Consider the following 21,897-nt stretch of genomic DNA (forward strand, 5'->3'; position numbering starts at 1 on the left):
GCCTCTTGAGGAAGGGTGTTACAGAGACATAGACCCACAGTTGAAAAGGTCCTATCCCTGTTTATCACCTGCCTAACTTCTAAAACCAGGAGCACCCAAAGAAAAGGTTCTGATGAGGATCTCAGTGGATGGATAGGCAGGTTCATCTAGAAGGAGATGGTCTTTCAAATATTCTGCCAACAGTTTAAGAGCTTTATAGGTCAAAGCCAGCACTTTGAATTGTTTCCCCAAATTAATAAAGCAAGAGAAGAATTTTGAATACAGGGGGATGTACATTCCTGTTAACACTCTTGCTGCAGCATTTGGACCAGTTGACATTTACAAGAAATCTTCAAAGGCAGCCCCATGTAGAACACACTACAGTAATCTAATCTTGATGCTATGAGAACTTAAATAACCATAACAACTTCTTAAGCAGCTGGTGTATCAACTGTAGTTAGTAAAAGGCACTTCAGGTCTTTTTTAAAGGCTAAAGCACCATCAATCTATCGACCCTTTAACAGAAGATTTATCCCATCTAAAACGAACAAGAAACCACCATCCTGGTCTGAAGAACAAACAACCCATTAATAACACCTCCGTCTTGTCCAGATTGACTTTTAGTTTGTTACCACTTCACCTATTTTCTTTTTGTGAGTATGAAGAAGCATGAGCGAAGTATGCACTTCTGCAAAAACCATCAAAATGTAACGCATAACTGGCTCTAAGACAAAATAATAGCTCTACTAAACTCACAGCAGTGGCTTGCCGTCCTGGTTCAACCCTAATATGCAGTCATTTGGGATGGCACAATTCAACAGGTGCTCACCATGCCCTATGCAATGTGTAAGATAGTCACACTGGTTCCAGCAAAACCTACTCAACATGTGGACTGTGTGCGCTTCTAAAATCTTCCTTGAAATTGCATATTGGTTTGGTACATCCCCATTTTGCACAATGAGGGCCTCAACTTTGCTGTTGAGCAGTAGCAAGCAGCCCAGCCTGGGTGATTCATGCACATCCTGTAACAGCAAGTTGCACAGTGGTATCTGCCAGGCCAGGCTCCAATAAGTCATCCCTCAAAGGCCAAAACAACCCTGGAAAGGGTCCTACCCCTCCCTCTCCCTTTGGTGACAGAAACTAAGGTTTGAAGGCTGGCAATACTGTTGTGGTTGCCTAGCAACAGCCACTGAAGGTGTCCATTTCTTAAAGTTATAAGCTCTCCTTTTACCATCAGGGTTTTTTAAACCCTCCCTCCAGTGTGTCTGTGGGTTTTGTTTGTTTTAGATTTCAGATATTTCTGCAAACCTGGTGCTTTTCTCAGGTTGGTAGAAAGATCTATCTTGTCTGTTCATGGTCCCAGCCTCTGGCTTTAAGTATCCACAGACGGAGACATGTTGAGAATTAGATATGTTAATACAGGCTTTGCAATCTCAAACCAGGAAGCTTTCAAGCCGTGTTCTGTTTGCAGGGAAGGAGGGAGGGAGTGCGTAAGGACAACAAACGTGGCTCATACCTGTCACAAAGAGTCTATTTGCAATGTCAGAAAGCAGCACAATATATAAACAGAGCCAGTGTCAAAGTACAGCTACATAAGGTTGCCAACGTAAAGGTGGAAGATCTTCCAGAAATACAACTGATCTCTCCAGAGGACAGAGATCACTTCTCCTGGAGAAAATGACCACTTTGGAGGGTGGACTCTGTAGTGCTATATCTTGTCGAAGTCCCTCTCCTCCCCAAAGCCCACCCTCCCAAAGCTCTACCCCCAAATCTCCATAAATTTTCCAACCCAGAACCAGCAACCCTACAACTATCGCTTTACCAAACCTGATTGTGTTCATCAGTGACTGAATGATGCAGCTTCCAGTTTTTTCCCCACCACAGGTTTCGGCATACGGCATATGAGCAAGTGAGGCCCAGAGAGAGTTCTGGTGTTTAGGCCCGCACATATGCAGCGCTGTCAGTACCAAGGAGGGTTCTGGAAAGATTTTGTTCTCCATTAACATTTTAAAAGGAAACTGAGTGGTGACAAAAGGCTCTGGTTTCAGAAAGCCCTATTACAAATCTCAGGCTGTGGCAAGGATTTACTATGCTTTGTTTAGTGAAACTTGAGCACTTGCTTAGGATTTCAGTGCCAGCTTCTCAAGTTCACCACAGTGCCACTCCAATGCCCCATTGTGCTTCTGCCTGCTCTCTTAATGCAGCAGAGCATCAGTCATAGAAACCACTGAAAATCTCACTGAAGACTCATCCAAGACAACCCTATGAACTCCTCCTCTGGACCTTCCTTATCTCACCATCAGTTGCCTGCTAATTGCCTTCTAGTATCCATGTCCTAACAGAGGCAGCCCAAAGGCACTGCAACGTGCTTGCCCTATCATCCTCAGCCTGGGTGAGGGAGGTGAAAATTTTCCACTCTACTAACAGCAAACCAAAAATAACTGCAAAGGCAGGAGGGATGCAGATTAGATTCCTTCAGTGCTACAGCAGGAAGCCAGGCTCTCATTCCAGCTTTTCATTGCTGCTGAAGACTGTGGAAACTTACCAACTTATATTTCTTCACTACTATGTGATTATGTGGAATTTGATGGCAGAAGCCATGGGCTCAGGGGAGAAGGGTCAATTGTGGGCAAACACATCTAAAGTCTCAAAGGGAAGTGCTCAAGTCAGGAGTCACAGATTGGCATGCCTAATAATATGTTTAATTACATATTATATCAAGAAATGTGTGAGCAATTTTGGGAAATGGGTGGGGCGAGCAATAGACCAGCACAGCACTCTTCAAGTTTTGCTTGTTGCTGATCGTTACTTGTATCTGCTTATGCTCTATTATTTGGTCTTAAAGGTGTTTTAATGGACATTTTAAATAACAACATATTTGTAATACCCAATAATTATTGCAAGTATTGGGTGGAATCCCATGAATGGCAAGAGGAAGGCACAAAATAGTGGGATGTTCCTGCCTTCCCCTCCCTGGAAAAGTTGATTTCCAGAGTTGAGAGGCCCATGTGGACTAACAGCCACATGAGTCAGGTGACTGCAGTGTGAAGACAAAAGAAGCAATCTTGCCTGTCTCCCCTCCTCACTGTAGGCTAGGGTTGCCAACTCAAGGTTGGGAAATTCCTGGTGGCTTGGGAGTAGAGCCTGGGGAAAGCAGGATTGGGGCAGGGGAGGGAACTCAGCAGGGTATAGATCCATAGAGCCAACCCTCTGCAGCATCAATTTTCTCCAGGGGAATGGATCTCTGTAACTTGGAGATCAGTTGCAATTCTGGGAGAGCTCCAGGTCCTACCTAGAGGTTGGCAACATTCCATCCACCTGATTCACATGGCTATGAGTCAGTACTGGCCCCTTAATCACAGGAATAAACTGCTCCTGGGTTGTAAAGGGCTCCAGGAAGGAGGAAAGGGGGAAATGGGGAAGATCCTGCAATCTTTTGACCCATAGATCACAGGATTAAAGCCATCATTTCCTTGTTTTAAAAAGTAACATTTTAATACGCTTCTGGCTGAGATGGCATTTTCAGAGAATACAACTGTCCTTCTCGTGACATGATAATCTTCTCTCCTACCTAGAGGAATAGTCTATGAAGTGGAAGCCTGACCAGCATTTCCAGGGTCTCACATGGAAGATAAATGCATATATAAAAAATAATGTTTCAGTTAGTTACAGTTACCATCTTCTCTGCTCCAATGATTATCTCAACTGCCAAAAAAGCATGAAAAGGGCTGAAGAAATATGTTACATAGTTGGATTTTCAAAATGGACAGCTCATTACCTTTTCTGGAATAGTATGGTAGGATGATCACACATAAGATTGATCCTATATTCACAGCCCCTGTGCACCATCATATGTCCAATCTGAGCCTCTTAAAATTCCTTTCTTATTAGGAACCTCAAATATGGCTGTTCCATTAATATGAACACAGAATCAGATCATTTAAACGACTAGGTTTGGCCAACTCTAGAAACTGACCACATTCGGGGTGGTCTTCCAGCACTCGCTAATTAAGCTCTAGTCCCAGCCTTTGTTTCCCCACTAGACTCATGGTCTCTACACAGTAGCACAAAATACCTTCAGCTGCCCATTCTCTGCTTTATCATGCAGAGGGGTTCCTCTCCAGTGGTCTAGCACCACCTCAGCACCCATAAGGAATGGTCTGTCCTCAATGGCAGCATGGCCCTCTCTGGAAGCAAAATGAAGTGCGGTGGTCACATCCTGGGCTCCAAAGCTGATTATCAGGGAAGGTTGCCTATACAAAATGAAGTGGGAGGTATTAATGTGGGCTGTCTATGAGGACTGTGTAATGGGAACTGGTGTGGTGTAACAGCTAAGGAAAGAACCTGGGAGGCTTCCACTTCGAATCTTGCAACTTTGCTTCAACAGAGGAGGCAATAATAGTGACCTTCTTTACAGGATAATGGTGATCCTTTCTTTCACATGTTGCTGCAGTTGCCTTTTGTACAAGTGCTGGTTTTCAGCAACTGGATTCCAGACTTTGCAAAAGACTCTGTACCTTTCTTTGTCCATGCTCAAAGTGATGGGAGTACCTGAATCACCTACCGCAGGACCACAATACAGGACATTTCCACATGTTCCGGCATAGCACTAAACTCACGCAATGAGAGCATCTTCCTGGTGTGATTTCTGATGTCATCACATCAGGATCCCATTTTCATGGTGTGATGACATCAGAAATGGAGATGGGCACGAACCAAAATACGAACCAAAATTCATGACAAACCAGGCTCATTCATGGTTTGTGCACCAGTGGTTTGTCAGAGCCCATTTCTGACGAACCACCACAAACTTTAGGCTGGTGGTTCGTTTTTCAGTTCATCACTGCAGACAGCCTGGCGCCGATCAATCTGTTACCTAGGCAACAGAGGATGGACTTCCTGCAGATCTTCTGCTGACCCAGAAGTGACCTTCTGCTGACCCGGAAGTGGTGATTTATTGGCTTGGAAGTGCCATTTTCACAAACCAAAACGAACCAATTCATGAACCGGGATAGGTTTGTGAAAGTTAGTGGTTCGTGAAATGTGATGAACCACGAACCGCATGGTTCATTTTTTTTCTGGTTCGTGCCCATCTCAAATCAGAAATAGCCCCCTTGTTTTGTGAGTTTAGCACTATGCCGGGACATATGGAAATGGCCACAATTCTGCATGCTGTAACTTGCAGCAAGTTTGTAATTGTAGCTTGTAGTCTTGACAAACTAACAAGGATGCTGTTCTCATGATTATTTCAGCATGCATACTTCCTGAACATGCTGAATATACACCAGGTGTATTTATATTATGGCACAGAATCAGGTGCACTGTACCAGTTTGTGCACTGGGAGTGGCTAGAAGTCAATATGTGCTGGCTTCCCCCGCCCCCCATGTATGAAGTAGTGAAGTATCGTTCTCACATGAGCCATCATCACAAGTGAGGTATAGCCAAAGTAAGAACAAAGTCTCTCTATCCAGAACCATTAGCCATAAATCATATGTTACAGAGCAGAAAGAAAACTATGTCTTTCTCTCTATTCACCTGCAGGCGTAAACCGGTAATTCAGTGTGGTTTCTTTGAGCTACTAGTACCCACAGGTGCAACAGCTCATTTAACCAAAGTTTGTTAAAGGACTTTGTAGCCCAGACAGATACCCCAGATCACAGGGACACCATTTGTTTTAAAAACAGATGCCCTGGTGGAAAGATGGATACAACAGCACAGGATTGCATAGCCTGGGCTGTGTATAAGTAAGCTTGGGGACACGTAGTGTTGCAAGAAACAGTGAAATAAAAGGATGCAGGTTCCACGCATTTCTTACCAGCCAGGTTGACCAATCCCCTCTCAAATTTGCTTCTGGGATTTTTGATGCATAATAGGTATTATGAAATATCAGTTTTATCCCTGAAATATACAGTGCAGCAAAAATTTGTTCATCTAAACAGCCCATGGGGCATTGCATCTCTAAGTTAAATAAATAGGCACCCTAATTTCAGAAAATAACAGTGGCATGTGGCTTAGTCTGAGAACAGTCAATGAATTTGCAAACTAGTGATTTTGGATGACTGAGTAAGATAATGGAGTCCTTTATTTGCTCTCTAGAAGGATGACTAATATTTTGCTTAAATCAATTTTACACTTCAGGATTACTATAATACACAATTAAATGGCTAATATGGATTCAATTAGTGGTAACTGTGAGACTATTTCATGCAAGGTTATCCAACTGCATTACTAAGACATGTAGGTGGTTAAACAACTATCGCCAGATATGAAAAAGACCACAGAGCTTTCAGTCAACACAACTGGCTTAGATGCTGAATGTCCAATTCTTTGGCTTTTCTCAAAAGTCGTGAAATCTGGTTTCTGTGGGCAGAGAATGGAAAAACAGGAACACTGTGGAAATGCAGCCTTAGCAGTTTGTTTCTTACATTACTACATGTTTTACTATATGCAGTGGAGAACTGTGCCTGGTAGGGGTATGCAGAACAAAACAAACAAGCTAGAAATAAACATAGAAATCACTGTTTCATTTTGTTAAAACGACTTCCGGAATGATGAACCAAATCAAAGAAACCAAGTTATAACAAACACCCTCCCACCAAAAAGTTCATATGCTTCGTCATTTTGGTTCTTACTGCATAGCAACACCAGGAGGCAGGCACAGACAAGCAGTGGGCCAGCAGCATCTTGTTTTCCTTAATGGCATTGTCTCCTGCCAACCAAGTCTCAAGGAGAGAGAGTCCTTATGTTATACCACCTCATAAAACTCTGTTAGAGGGATGAGAGAATGTGCACGTGAGTGCATCTTTTAATTTCTGGAACTACCCAAGCAATGGCATTGTCTCCCTACCCATCGGACCCTTAAAAGGGGAGGAGCACTGACCCCCTCCCCACCTATCAACTTTGGAAATGTTTCTTTAATTAACTCCGTTGGAAGGATGGGGGAACATGTTAAGGGAATGTTACTTCAAAAATCATAGGAAAAGGTACTGGACTGGTCTGGAGTGGAGATCTCCTGCAGGGAGGATGCAGGTTGGCCTGAGAAATGCACCACTCCAGTGTCATGGCACTGGGCTGCCTCCCCCACTCCCATTAGGGCACTTGGACAATCAGTCATGGTCATCGCTATGAGGAAAAGTGTTGCTGGGTGGGGTGAAAGTGGTCTGTTTTGATCAATCAAACTTGATAAAAGCCCTGGAAGACTTCAGTCATAGTCTTTCAGGGCTTTCCCTGAATCAAATGGCAAACGTATACCCCAATGAAACTACAGCTGCTTCACACAATTACTACCTACCCAACAAACAATCTAGGCCCTTTTCGTACTTACTGCTTAAACTGCTATTTATGAGCATTCACCCTGATTGCAGTGGTTTCAGCATTGCACCCGTTCATTTCACACTGTCCGCTGCAGTTTCGATTTGGTGTCTGCTTTATTTCAGACCTGCTTTGAAGCTTCAGTGCAGCTTTTGGGGCTTTGCCATTCACATCATACTTTTTTTTTTTTTTAACTTTGAGCATGCATAGTAACGTTGCAATGTTGGAACCCATCCCCCCTGCTTTTGCTGATTGGGCTGTCCCTTGCCCACTGGAGAGGCAATTGGTGGCAGAGTTCTGGGGGGAAACATGTACCACTCTCATTTATTTTTTTAAAAAGCCAAGCCAGGAAAGGGTTAAAATGCTGCTGTTTCTTTCCCTCCATACTGCTTTGACTGCTTTGATTTGCAAATGGCTGTGCAAAACTGCCTTTTTTTAACATTAGCAGAAGACACCAGGAGGCAAGGAAAAGCAGCCATTTAACCTTTACCTGGCTTTTAAAGCCAGGAGAAATAAGGAGTAAAGTTACAACACTTTCTTAGCTTTGGGGGGGGCAGGGGCGTGTGTTCATACCACTGAGGGGAAAGCAACCATTTAACTCTTTCCTAGCTTTTAAAGCCAGGAGAGAATAAGCAGTAACATTTCAAACTTACAAATAATTCCTGGCTTTTAAAAAAGAAAGAAAGAGAGAGAGCATGTGCGCATACCCTCAAGGGAGGAAGGGAAAAGCAGCCATTTAACCCTTTCCTGGCTTTTAAAGCCAGCAGGGAATTAGCAGCAAGTTTCGGAATCATTCCCGGCTTTGGAAAAAAAATAAGAGATAGCAGGCATATCCAAGAGGAAGGAAGCCAATGGAGAAGCAGAAGGGGAGTATAAGTGTTCTCACTGGCACTGATCACGCCAGCTGTGACTTGGCAGTGGCTTCAAAATAAACTCGTGGTCTGTTCGCAGGGGGAAAAATTGGCGATGCCGCAGACAAACACTAGTTCTCTATCCCATGACTACCTTGCAAGTGTGAAAGTCCTGCCAATATGGGAAGCAGAAAAGGTGCTGAAATGCTTTAACGTCCCAGTGTGAAAAGGACCCTAGTTTCTTCTCCAGGTTTCCATGCTATTGCAAGCCCCTCCTCAATCCAGCATCCACAAAAACATTTTTTTTTAAATTCTCCACATCAAGCTTAACTCAAGTCCCCTGAAAGCCATTGGCCTACTCCACTCTTTCAAAATCAATCCTGCCTGCCCATAGCAAAAGAACAACTTATGGGGAAAAACATAGGTCTGTTGGGAGGGAGGGGGGCAGAATTCAGACAATCATGCTGCCTGCTCACCTGCACTTGGACAATGGCAATTGGCACCTGGCAGTTATGCAAGATCTAAATAAGAGCTGAACCAAATAACAAAGGGAACCCCCTAACCAAGGAACGTATTCCTCAATTTTCAGTGCACAATTACATACAATGAAATACAATGATATAAACTTTCAATTTTTTTAATGAATTATTATGTTATTGGTGTCCCAGCATTTTGCAACACTTCCATCTGTGAAGAAATGGAAAGAGAATTGTTTCATTAATTTGAAGTCTGAATTCTGGCAATAATTGCTCTTACCTTGAAAGATGAAAAGACTGAAGACGTCTTTATCTTGGTGCATCTACAATAGAAAAGGGAAATAGAGCAGCTTTCTCACATGTATATGAACTCTGCGGCTGTTAATCCATGTATTTATTGTATTTAATGAATGAATATTTCTTGAATGAATGTAGTTTTGTACACTGGAATATCTTGTAGTATATTGAGCACATTAGCACTTCATTATTCTTTATTGCACAAATAACAATAATTCATTAAAAAAAATTAAAAATTTATATCATTGTATTTCGTTGCATGTAATTGTGTATTGATAACTGATGAATACGTTCCTCTGTTAGAGGGTTCCCTTTGTTGTTTGGTCCAGCTATTATGCAAGAACAACACATAAACCTTGTTTTCAGGGGTCATTTAGTAGAAAAAGTGCTGCAGGAACTCATTAGCATAACTCATTAGCACAACTCATTTGCATATGCCATGCCCCTTGACACCACCAGAAGTGTGTCATTAGCATAACTGATTTGCATATGCCCTGCCCCCTGACATCACCTATCCTGGCTGTTTTGGACCCAATCCTGGCCATTCAGGGCCAAAATTGGGCCCAAAATGGCAAAAAGGGGCTGAAAATGGCCGAAAAGGGGCCCAAGATAGTCAGGATTGGGCCACTGCTGAGCAGAAGAGTGATCCACCACCCATCAGAGGCCCGATCCTGGCTGTTTTGGGACCAATTCTGGCTGTTTTGGGCCCTGATCCAGGCCAAAATGGGCCCAAAATGGCCAAAAATCAGGTGGGTGGGGCCACCTGACATGTGACCTTTTTGGATAACTACCGGAACTGCGTTCCTGTGCGTTCCCCCTCAAAATGAGCCCTGCTCGTTTTGCAGTGAAACACTGAGTGTCAAAAAGAACAAAATTGCAAAGCACAAGGAAATAGACCATTGGATACTTACCGTGAAGGGTCCTTCTCCTCTGAGGAAAGGAAGTGGTTTGCCATGGCCTTCCTCTGCGAAGTCTTCCTTGGTGGAATCCCATCCAAGTACTGACTCTGTTTAGCTTTCAAGATCTAACAGAATCAGGCTATACCATGCCATCTTCCCTCTAGACTTCCACTATCTGCATAAACTTCTGTTTCACATTGAAAGTTATTTCTCTTTCTATTTTTCTGGTATAGGTTTCCTTTTCTAGCTGCCTTAGTGAGCCAGTTAGGTTTCCCTTTGTGTGAAATTGTCTCTTCTATATTTCCCTGTCTGGGAGGAGAAGGATAGGAAGATGAACTGGAGGAAGATCTGTCTCTTCTCTCAGCATGCTGATTTAAATTGGCAATCTCTTCCCTCATAGTTTGCCTAATCAATTTTAGGAATTCTGGATATAATATTGTGGTTTCAGTCCCAAAGCATTACTCAGAGGTAGATCTTCACCATCAACGCTGGATCCTGGAGTCGTTGCTATTTGTAGATTGGCAAAATGGCCTGACTGGCTCTCTCTGGGTCCTACGCCCATTGATTGGCTTATGGATGGGGGAAACCACTCTGCAGTCACCTCCCAATCAGCAGGCAAGATTTCTCGAGTTGGCAGGGCCAGAAATGGCTGCTGTGGTTTCCTTGGGTGGAGAGGAATGGAGCCTCTTTTTGGTGCGCTTTTGAGCCTCTGATGTTATTGCACTGTGAATGACAGCTGGGGTTGTTACCAGGAATGGTGGTAAGCGTGGTTTCTAACTCTCCTTTGGAGAGAAAGCCATTTCTGCCCTCACGGTTTTCCATTTTAGAGCAGTTAGGAAACTCAATTTGTAATGTTGTCAGATTTGGAGAAAATGGCTGCCATGGCTGATAAGTTCTCCTGATTTAAGAAGTTTTCCCCTGAAGTTTCTTTGTGTAGATATACAAAATAGAGTAGATTAGTGAATGAATAAGAAGGAATTGAAGAAAGGCACAAGAATAAGAATCTAGAATTAGAAGTAAGTTAGAAAGAAGGAAAGAAAAAATGAATAGGTTGCCAGGGGATCCCCAGGTCCCTGTAGTCTCCCGGTGGGGGATTGGGAGCTGGTACTTACCCTGGTTTCCTTTCTCCGTGCATGTAGCATGTGCATGCGCTCCCAGCTCGCATGATAACATCACTTCCACGAGTGACATCATCACACGGGGTCAAAGGCGCCTGCCGAGTCAAAGGGGGCCCTTGTTGCCGCCGCTGGCTCTCACTGCGAGCGCGGCTGCCGCAGCCGCCCACCCACTCTCATTTGGTGCACAGGGGCTGCAGCAGCGAGAAGTGGCAGTGGTGGTGAGAGTGAGCAGCCACACTCTCAGCAAGAGCCTGCTCTTGCTGCTGCTGCTACCGCCGCCTGCTTTCACAGTGTGGGAGCGTGCTCCCTGCTTGAGGGTACACTGCGCAGCCCAGGGAGCAGGCTCCCCAAGGAACGCCCCCCACCAGCCACGTAAGTGGGCGTGGGGGAGGGGGTGGGATCTGTGGATCCCCCGCCCCTAGCGGGGGAATGGCAACCCTATGCAGCAACATCACTTCCAGAAGCATTCCTGTGCTTCATTTGGGGCCAATTTGGGCACCAAACAGGCTGAAGCAGCCCCACACAGAGCACGGGAACGCTCAAGGCAGGAAAAGAACTGAGGAGATGGATAACTTCCACCAAGGAGACAGGAAGTGGAAATACCTCCCTAATTGGAAGGTGGGAATCAACCCACCAAGATGTCCTCCATCTCAGAGGGAGAACATGGCAGCAACAGGCAACAGCAGGATGCAACGGTAATATTTTATTGGCACTAATAATCATCGCTTCGAAAAAGTGAACATAAAGCAGGTTTTTAAAAATGTTTCTACAGAGCACTCTCCTTCTTGGGCACCATCCTGCCTCCAGACTGTTTCTTTGCCAGTTTCCCACCATAGTGTGTGCCTGCTGACACTCGCCTTCTTCGGGATCTGTTGTGTGTAGTGTACTTGAGGAAAAACTCGGTAGATCAATCTTTTAGAGGGAGGGTGACTAATAGTTGATGCAGTGTTTGGTTAAACACAAAAAGAGCTTCCCGAGAGCCTCAGTTCCCTACCACCCCCCCCCCCCGAAAAGAACTGTGTGCCTGTATGCAGCCTACATTTGCCTTGCCTCCAGACTGCTCAAGCCTTCTTTAGGATCCGTAAACACTGAACCAATTTGTTGTGTGTACTCAAACTTGGTGGGTCGATAGTTTAGAAGGATGACTATAGTCCATGTGATTTTGGTGACATTAAGTATAAAAATAGCTGCCCCAAAGACCCTCAATGGCCTTATCGGAAAAAAACAGGACCAAAACTCATGATAATGAAAAAAAAAAAGTGGATTTGAGCCATACTGGCAACACCTCAACGGGAAAATGCCAATAATGGTAAATAGTTCACTTGAACCCCTCCCCCCCTTCAAAACTGAAATGAAAATTTTCTCAGTGCATACCTCTAGCAGCTGGTGCTAGTACAAATCAAAGACTAGCATCAGCACCAAACTACCTTAAGACAATGTATTGTCGAAGGCTTTCACGGCCAGAGAACGATGGTTGTTGTGGGTTTTCCGGGCTGTATTGCCGTGGTCTTGGCATTGTAGTTCCTGACGTTTCACCAGCAGCTGTGGCTGGCATCTTCAGAGGTGTAGCACCAAAAGACAGAGATCTCTCAGTGTCACAGTGTGGAAAAGATGTTGGCAGGTCATTTATATCTACTCAGGAGGCGTGGGGTTGAGCTGAGTCATCCTGTAAGAGTTTCCCAGGGTGTGGAATGCTAATGGCGGGAGGCTTCACTGTATCCTGAGGAGGTTCTTTTGCATATGGATTGGTGCTTGGTGTGCTAATCTTCTCTGCAGGGCTATTGTCGAGTATAGAGTGTTTTGTTAGCCTGGTGTTTTTCAGAACTGGAAACCATGCTCTGTTCATTCTTAAGGTTTCTTCTTTCCTGTTGAAGTTTTGCTTATGCTTGTGAATTTCAATGGCTTCCCTGTGCAGTCTGACAAAGTAGTTGGAAGTGTTGTCCAGTATTTTCCAATATCCAGTATTTTCCAATAATAATATTCTTTTTTTTAACAAAGAATAACCTTCGGACAAAACGGCAGTAGTTAGTTCTCTATGAGGTGTTTGAACTGTTATTTGTCAGATGTAATCATTGGACAGAAGCAAGAAAAGGGTGCAGCTAGGCTTGAGAAAAGCTGGAGAAATGAGGCCACGTGATTGGGAAAATCTAAACAGTCTCAGTGGAAGTCCTGCATGGCATTGACACTGGATAAAATGCCCCCAACATCTCCCAAGACTATGCACACAGCATTGCCGTATTACAGAATGATATTTTCTTCTTTTCTTCTCTGTTTTTTATTTTTCCCCACCTGCCCAAATAATTTTCCTCTTTCTGCCTAGGCTCAGAGAGGGGACAGGTTGTTGAGGGAATGTTGCTCTTTAAAGGGATCATTTGTTTAAATGCCTTTTGAAAGTACCCCTCAAAAATAAAGAGGTGTACATAGAATATGCTATGTGAGTAGTATACTTAATGGTTTTATAACTGACCCCAAGTTCTTGATTAGAAGAAAAATGATATGGAAAAATATATTCATGCATTTGACAGGAAATCTTGGTTGCAATTTAAAATAACTGCAGGTTTACCAGCCAGATGACAACAGCATAGTGGCTACTACCAGCTGCTTCATGCAACACTCTTATGCCATCATGCGCTCTCAGGTACACGTGAGCTGCACAGTCCTTCACAAGGAATTGGATGATATGCAGATGGCCCTCCTGGCAGGCAAGGTACAATAGAGTAGCTCTACTCCGAGTCTGCTTGTTCACATAACTGTTGAAAGAAAGGAATTATGCAGAGTTTAGACGTGGTAGTTGAACTTCTTTGTTATTTCTATTCACACTTAGGACATTTCAGCAATAAGGCCAAGCTTTGTAATATTTTAAGAGTGACTGATTTGGAAGTGCCTCCAATGTCTTCAGTTCCAACAATCTTCCACTCTCCAGAGTCAAATTCTGAAAAAGGAGGTTCTACAAGTGAAGAAGCCTTCCATATTGATTGGCTAGTTGCTCTGATGTCACCAAGAAACACCCACATCCAATCTCTGATTTTGTACTTTAAAAAAAATTGAACTAATAAGATGACAAATAAACATGCAGCCCTTTTAAAAAAAACAAAAGGCAACCAGCATGCTTACAGCATGCAAGGAGGCAAAATTGACAGCTGGGTCAGTATTTTATTTGCTGGCACACATGTCTGATGGTCAGGTGGTAAAGCTAGAAAGAATCCAGCTGATAACACAGTTGAGGGACCTGCTTGGAAGTCTTCTTTAGCACCATGCCTGTCTTAATCCTTAATCAAAATGAACAAGAATTCCTTCCCTAAATGTACATATTCCATTTTCAAAAAGATCTAGCCCTTTAACTTGTGGGAAACCATGTAGTCAGGATTCTACCCAACTAGTAAGTGGGGGGGGGGGAGCCTGTCATCTCCTTTCAGTTTTGTCGCCAATGAGTACAAAGGCATTACGATATCTGTCAAACATTGCATTTTATTTTACTAGTATCTAATACAATGAAACAACTTTAAATGTATCAGAAACCCTATATTTAGGTTTTGGATGTTCTGTATTGATTCATACACACTCACTCACACACACACACACCACAATGTACAGCTACCCCCTTCACAGCAAAATTCCCACTAGGGTTGCTGACTCTGGGAAATTCCTGGAGATTTTGAGTGAAGCCTAAGAAGGGTGGGATTTGAGTAGGGAAGAGACCTCAGCAGGATATAACACTGTAGAGTCTGCCCTCCAAAGCAGCCATTTTCTCCAGGGGAACTGATCTCTGTTGTCTGGAGACCAGCTGTCATCTGCAGAGACCTCCTGGCCCCACCTGGAGGCTGACAACCTGTTCTGCCTTTAGGCCTGGTTGATGGAGATGACAGTGGATCATTCCCAGATAAATCTGCAGATGCAGATTCTGCAGAGATTTCAAATGTCCAGAAAAAGTCTGCTTTGGAGGGTGGACTGTGTAGAATTATAGAATCCCTGTTGAGCTTCTGCTCTCCCCAGGCCTTACTCTTAAAGTCTCTAGGAATTTCCCAACCCAGAGCTGGCAACCCTAAGCAAGACTGTTAAACTGTGGAAACCCAGCTTCAAATCCTGACAAAATGGACCTCTCACGAACTTCGCCTAACCAACCTCACTGGGTTCTTGTGAAGATGGGGGTGGGGAGGGGAGAGTAAGCAACCCAGAGTACTCCTTGGAAGAACAATAGAATTTAAAAGAGAGATAAATAGGTTTTAATTGGATTCATATAAATGAATATATTCCAGTAAAAACCTGGATACTATAGATCAAAACGATACATTTGTGAAAGAATTTGCAACTACTAAGTCATAACGGTATGACTTAAGTGTTGTGTCACTTGCTTCCATTTGCCAGCAGAGGGCACCTATGTTTTTCTATCTCACCAGGACAGTAAATGAATGATGACGAGCACAGAACTGCCTGTTTGTAGCTTTTTCGTGCCTGGCATTAAAAGGTACACTCACTGATGTCTATTGGTTCTTAAAGACTGTCCATTCAACTAACTGGTTTGATCAACCAAATAAAAATCAATTGATCAACTAAAAAGGTAAGGCCAACCTTAATAGGAAAAATATTTTTTAAAAATTAATAATGTTCCATCCAAGCACTTAAAAAAATCACAGGAGGCAACTATCACCTAAGAAGAAGTGGTCCCACTTCTCTGGCTCACAAGAGGGAATGCCTCTTCAAAGTGGGTGCCTGCTGACATACGTGGATGCATCATATAAAAAAGAAAGTATACTTTTTCCTTCAAATCTCTTTTTATTCATATGCAGATTTATGTGTATTTTATCAATTAAATTATTTATTTTTAAGTTATCAGCTAAGATTTTTTGACTGATATTTTACTTGTAGTTTTTAAAGTGGTTCTAGTTTTAAGACAACTATAAAACTTTCCCTGGCCAGAATGCTCAAATTACACACAACTCCCCTCTACCTTCTTTTCCACATGAACTATGTTCAGACATCAACAAAAAGAGCTCAAGAGAGGCTCAAAGGCAATCTTAGCCTTCCATATGAGCCATATGAGGCTCTGTTTTGCCAGTGGTCATCTACTCTAGGTATATTAACCTAGAACCAGAGGTTCTAGATCAGGGGTCATCTAGGTTTTTAAAAATAGAATTTTAAAGCTTTCATTTCATAGGATCTTTCTCTGCACTGCTTAACCGATAGCTTCATTTCCTGTGCTCTTCCTAGTCTAGCTTCTGTTTTTAGGATATAACAAAACTTGGTAGCATGCAGTGTGTGGGGAGGGTGAGACTTCATGATATTTTTCATTATTCAGAAGCATTTCTTATTAATGAAAAGGTTGGAGACTAGTAGGCTAGACTCTGTGCTTCCTTCCATCCTTCCTCCTATGCAGTCTTCAGTATTCCATACTTCTGCAGCTTTATTTGCCTCAATTGTTTGTGAAATTCTGCTCACTTCTTTTGCTCCATGGCCTCCGCACTCCCACAGCATCTTTGCTCTTCATGTTTTCCTTCAAGAGGAAGCACAGACAACAGATGTGATCCTAGCAGTTAACAAATCTTTGGTGACCACTGAGTGAATGATGAGCCCAATGGTAACTGCCTCTTGGTAATTAGAAATCTGATCCCTTGAGAATATCTACCAAGAGTGCCATACTGGAAAACTCATCTGACTGATAAGCATGACACTGAAAGACTGTCAGGAAGACTTGCAATGGTAACAGTAGGCATTGGTATCACAAGAAATAGATGCCTGTTTCTGTGGGCCTGATCCACAATCCACTGAAACGAGAATCGAAAAAACCTTCCATTGCTTTCTGAGAATTTGGGAAGGTTTTAAGAATGCCACGGTAGGTAATTTTATGTATGTATTTACTTCATTTACACCCCACCTTTCCCCCAAAGAGTCTTACATTGTTCTCTGCTCTCCTCTATTTCATCCTCACAACGATTTGAGATAGTTTAGGCTGAAAGTGTGTGACTGGCCAATCAGTGGTGAAGCAAATCAGTTGAAATCAGGGCCACCAGTCCCAGATCAGCTTAACCCTGGGACAGGTGTTATGTATCCTGTCATTCTGCAGCCCAGTTCATGGAGCTGAACTACATTGTCCTGAGAACTGAGATAGGGGTTAGTCCTGTCCCAGTGATGGAGAGCTCTGGATGCTTTTGTGAAAAATAGGATCTGGAAAGAGGTCTGCTGATCTGCAATCCACTGCTGAAGGAGACAAAGCCATAGCAGAGAAACTAAACACCAAGGAAAACTCCAGTCCGTTGACCTACTTAGCTATATGCTTTCAGAACCCTTTGGACCTGTTCACAGGGTAACTTTCAACTTTTTTTACTCTGTTCTAATGATCCCCAGGTACACAATTGCATGAAGAATGGACAATGTGAATAGAAAATACACAGACAAATTTTGCAGCAATTTCTGTATTTCAGGTAGCACAAGAAAGTGCAAAAGTGATTGTAGGAGTCACTACAAAAGAATACCCATGTACCATCAGACCACACACAATACTTTTTCCAGGAAATCCGAGGCACAGGGATGACATAATTTTATTGAAGGATTGTATATGAGCAGGTTGTACAGCCTGAGCTATACATGGTACAGGATGAAATGGGAATGAATTCGTAGAGTGGACTGTTCTATTTCAGATTGTACTTGAGGAAAAACACATTTTTAAATGTTCCTATAGGTTTAAAAATGCTCATACAATAAGAAGCAGGCTGGACTAGAACCTTTTTCCTTGCAAGGTGTGTGCTTCTTTTAAATATGGGGAACCATTAAAAATGGCATACATGCACACACCCAATTTATTGCACAAAGTGGTCCCATCTACTCACTGATTCAGGATTCTACTGTCTTATTCCATTGCCTGGGTAGACCTGGCAATGCACATGAGACCTCCCTTGGCAGCTGCATAATGTGCTGGCACTGCTCTCTTCCAGGTCTTGGATGAAGTGCTGTAGCCTGCCTGGACCAGCCACTTGACAGCTTCTGAATGTCCTCAGCAGGTAGCCAAGTGGAGGGGAGAAGCCCCAGAAGCATCTTCCTCCTGTGATGAGGACAAAGTTTAGAAAGAGTGTCAATATTACCCTCCCTCCCCAATTTAGCTTCTCTCTCAGGGCCTGTATGAGTTCTAACAGCATGCGGAGGCTATTTAAAATAGCCTTCTCAGAGATATCTCTGCCTGACAATAAGTAGAGCACATATAACCATGTGGATTACAACCATACAATACTACCACCAGCAACCACTGAGATATCCGACAGTGGTACCATGACTCTCTAAAAAAGGGAATTGGACACATGACTAGTTTTTAGTCAGGATACAACAGGAGTTGAAGCATGCTGCATATTTGGTAAACCAACATGTTTTGTGAGGAACATAGCTTAAGATGATGTAAAGCATGCCTATGTTAGCAGCCTGACCCCCTCTTCACACTGGTGGTGGTGGTGATTGCCATCAAGTCATAGCTGACTTATGGCGACCCCTGGTGGGGTTTTCTTGGCAAGAGATTAACAGAGCTGGTTTGCCATTACCTGCCTCTGCAGCCCTGGTCTTCATTGGAGGTCTCTCATCCAATTACTAACCAAGGGTGACACTGCTTAGCTTTTGAGATCTGATGAGATCAGGCTCACCTGGGCTATCCCGATCAGGGATGCTTCACACTGAGAGGGCAGTTTATTGATGGAATATTATAAACTCCTTCCTCCTATGCCATAAGTCCAAGGCACTGCTTGACCCAAGGCAGAGTGCAAGCACGCGGGACAGGAGCCTAGAAAACTACTAGAACAAGTCAGATTCAGTTGACTGACTGACTGCACCTCCACACCCTGGAGAGATGCAGAGATAATGGGACTTCCTGAGAAAAACCCTGTCAAATCACATCAACACCCTACTATACTTCCCCCTCACTCACCTATCCTAATCAAAGCTATTCAGCAAACCTGGTAGCTTTCCCTTACTGGATCATCAAGAAATATTTTCACCTATAGTCTACCTCAGATAGGAACCATCAAACCTCTCCCAACTCCTTTGTCCACCTCCAGAGACAGCCATTAAGCCATTGTTTTGGGGCAAAGATGTCAGTTTTGCCCTATAACCCAGCCATGTGTTTTGGACCTGCCACACACCCCCAAATTCATTGGGGCTTCTATTCTCTGTGAAATGCTGGTTGTTTTGTTGCTGTCTTCATGGACATCTTCAAGACTGATAATATTGTCCTCCCTAAACTTTCTTCTCCTTTCCACCCTGATTTTCTTAGTATCCTTTTATGTGTGCTCGTGTAGTTCTCTGAACGTTTGCCTTTTTATTTCTCTTTAATTAAAAAAAACCCTTTCTGGTTGAACATCTGCCTGACTTGAGAGTTCTGTAAACATTGGTGGAGATTCCTAGTTACCCCCTCTTACTTGCCTCCTTAACGCTAATTCCCTCAACCAATTAAGGAGATCGCCTATTTAGATAACACTGGTGAAGCAAGGAGATTGCTGTGGTATGAACACATTTCAGTTTTTCTGATAAACAGGGCAAATGGGACAATACAAAAAGAACCACACAACTCCTGTTTTTGATTCAATCTCTAGGGAGCAAGGCAAAGAGGGCCAGCCTTGGAGGTCACCAGTTTTTCGGGTGGTTCCTGGCATATTTTGCTTGGGCATGATTCTTATCTCTGTTGCCAGTTTCCAGATGAAGGCTGTCTTTATCTAAAAGGCAGTCCCAGAATTCAATCATACCCATAAGTAAGAAACAGGACAACAGATAAGGCTAGGAAAATAAGAGATGGCTCAATTCTCAAAGGAAAGGGCAATAGGGACAAAGAGCAAGTTTAAGCATATGCATATGCACGCGCGCACACACATGAATAAGTGTCTTTGAATGCCTCTATTTTCTTTGTCCCCTATAAGTAAATGTTTTTTCCCCATTTACTTTCCGAGCCAGTTTCATGAGGAGAGCACAATTTGCTCTCTGTCTGGCCCAGCATTCCATGACAGATCTTACAGGTTACACAAAGTATGCTCCATGCTGAGATGTACTGCATCTACAGAGCTGTTTGCATAAAAGTCATCTCTCTCCCCCTTCCCAGCCATCACTACAAACACACAATGACCCTTAGCATAACAAGGAGCAACTTGCTCACTTTCAGTGCAATTAAAATATCTCTTGAATAAGGAGTGTTAAGTGCTGATGACACTGCAACCTGAATAGCTATTTGCAGGCAAAGTTTGCTAACTCATTTACACCAAAAATCAGCACATTGGGTAAAAAAACACTACACATTTGTCAAGTGGGAAATCCTAATGGCTTTATCTGCAAGCAATCTTCTGATTTCTGTGACACCATTGTGGAAATCCAGTTTACATCAGCCATCTTACCTGCATGCTGTATCCTCCATCTTTGATCAGCTACTGCAATTCAGCCAAGTTGCCTACAGCTGCTGCATTATGTGCCACAGTTGCACCATTGTTTGCTTTCTGATTCCCAGGAAGCTTTGCTTGCAGTACCAAGAACTTGAGGCACTCTAGCCTGGCTGCCCATGACACATGATGGACCAGGCCTGCTCTGAGACAGTCAGTAACATTCTGGCCCAGAGCACCATCGATGAGCAGCTGCTCCAGGGTAGTCAAGACACCCACCTTAGCAGCTATAATAGCCCTGTGATCTTCCATCTCCAGGAGCCTCCCTGTTATCTTTACTGGAAGGTCCTACTTTCTCAGAGCCTCTTGTTTCGTGTACCAGGCAGGTGGGTGTGAGTCTCCTGGTACCTAGTAAATAACCACAGGGACCATATGTAGTACAGGGGGGCTTGGAAATGTGGCAGGGCTGGCAAGAGAATAGCAACAACCATCTAGCCAAGTCAGGTTTTTATTAGCTCTTCTTCATCCCTCACTCCCAAGTTACTGAAGAACAATGCAACGCAACCGTCAAATGCAATTTTTTTCTAAAAAAATGAAATTAGCGTTGTTTTCACATTTTTAAAATCTGATGTGGTTATTAGGAGTCAGATAAAACCACTTTAGGACCAGATTGAACACACCGGACACCAATGTACCATCTCTATTTTTTATCCATTCACATATGTTGTTAGGAAAGAGAACTCAGGGGAGATGTGTGTTTGGAAGCAGAAAGGGCCAACCAATGGAAGTTACAGGATACGGTCCTACCACCCTTTGCAGTCAATGACATCCACACAAAGGAGGCAGCCTCCTAGCAGGAAACCAGAATGCCAGCAAACTTGCTCCACTAAAGCCTGGAAGACCTAGCAATGATCATAAACCTGGCTGCTCAGAATAATACAGCTAGAGAAATAGTGAATGTTGAGTCCCACTACAGCTGCCCACACTTGACAAGTAGCCAACCAAACAGTGCCTTTGCTACAGCTGCACTGACTTCAAAAGGATTGTGACTCTAGAAATTAGAGACGAGCCTTATTCTCTCTGTCATAAGAAATGGCTACTCTCCCCAGTCAGAAAAGCTATGCAGGGGAACCACAAGACTGAACTTCTGCTTCCCTACCTGCTGATAACTGGAAAATTCTAGACTAATCTAAGAGAACTGGTAAGTGCAGCAGGATCTCCAAACAACTAGACTGAGGTTAAGGTACATATACACACGGTTACCTCCTCAGCTGCCTCATCTTGAGAGACCCACATTAGACAGAACAGGATCCCCAAAGGAGAGGTCTACAGTAGTGAATTGCATGGGTACATGATTACAGAACTGTGAGCAGTTGACCCCGGCCTCCGCCATGTTTAATAGCAACCTGTGATGTAAAAATTGTAGAGCCCCTGAATTAATGCAGCTTGATCTGCATTAGGGACATTTCAGGACGCTGAGCAAAGCATTGCCGAGTCCTGCTCAGGAGAGTAATCAAGAATGGAATGCGAACACAATTGCCGAGGACTGGGTGTGATTAGTTCCTGCCCCTCCAAGCTGCAGACATGTAGTCGTGATAAGAAAGGTTCCCACTGCATCATCACCCAA

At 43.5% G+C, this 21,897-nt stretch overlaps 2 protein-coding genes across 9 annotated transcripts in view; both read right to left on the minus strand.

Moving 5' to 3' along the window:
* The window catches only part of ESPNL (espin like), a 39,243-nt gene extending 18,661 nt beyond the window's left edge, over positions 1 to 20,582 (minus strand). Inside the window, 6 exon segments of the mRNA XM_054983904.1 lie at positions 4,055 to 4,232; positions 4,395 to 4,539; positions 8,899 to 8,941; positions 13,496 to 13,692; positions 17,788 to 17,968; positions 20,289 to 20,582. Of these exon segments, the coding sequence (XP_054839879.1) occupies positions 4,055 to 4,232; positions 4,395 to 4,539; positions 8,899 to 8,941; positions 13,496 to 13,692; positions 17,788 to 17,968; positions 20,289 to 20,582 (1,038 nt within the window).
* Positions 17,451 to 21,897, minus strand: part of SCLY (selenocysteine lyase) — a 31,627-nt gene continuing 27,180 nt past the window's right edge. For 7 of the 8 annotated variants that reach the window (XM_054982428.1, XM_054982426.1, XM_054982425.1 and 4 more), the window contains one exon: positions 17,451 to 17,968. The gene's annotated coding sequence lies outside the window, so the exon portion shown is untranslated. Of the gene's footprint in view, positions 17,969 to 20,549; positions 20,679 to 21,897 lie in introns of all 8 variants that reach the window. The other variant, XM_054982423.1, reaches the window with a different exon arrangement.

Source organism: Eublepharis macularius, chromosome 6 (genome assembly GCF_028583425.1).
Source record: "Eublepharis macularius isolate TG4126 chromosome 6, MPM_Emac_v1.0, whole genome shotgun sequence".
Lineage (NCBI taxonomy): Eukaryota > Metazoa > Chordata > Lepidosauria > Squamata > Eublepharidae > Eublepharis > Eublepharis macularius.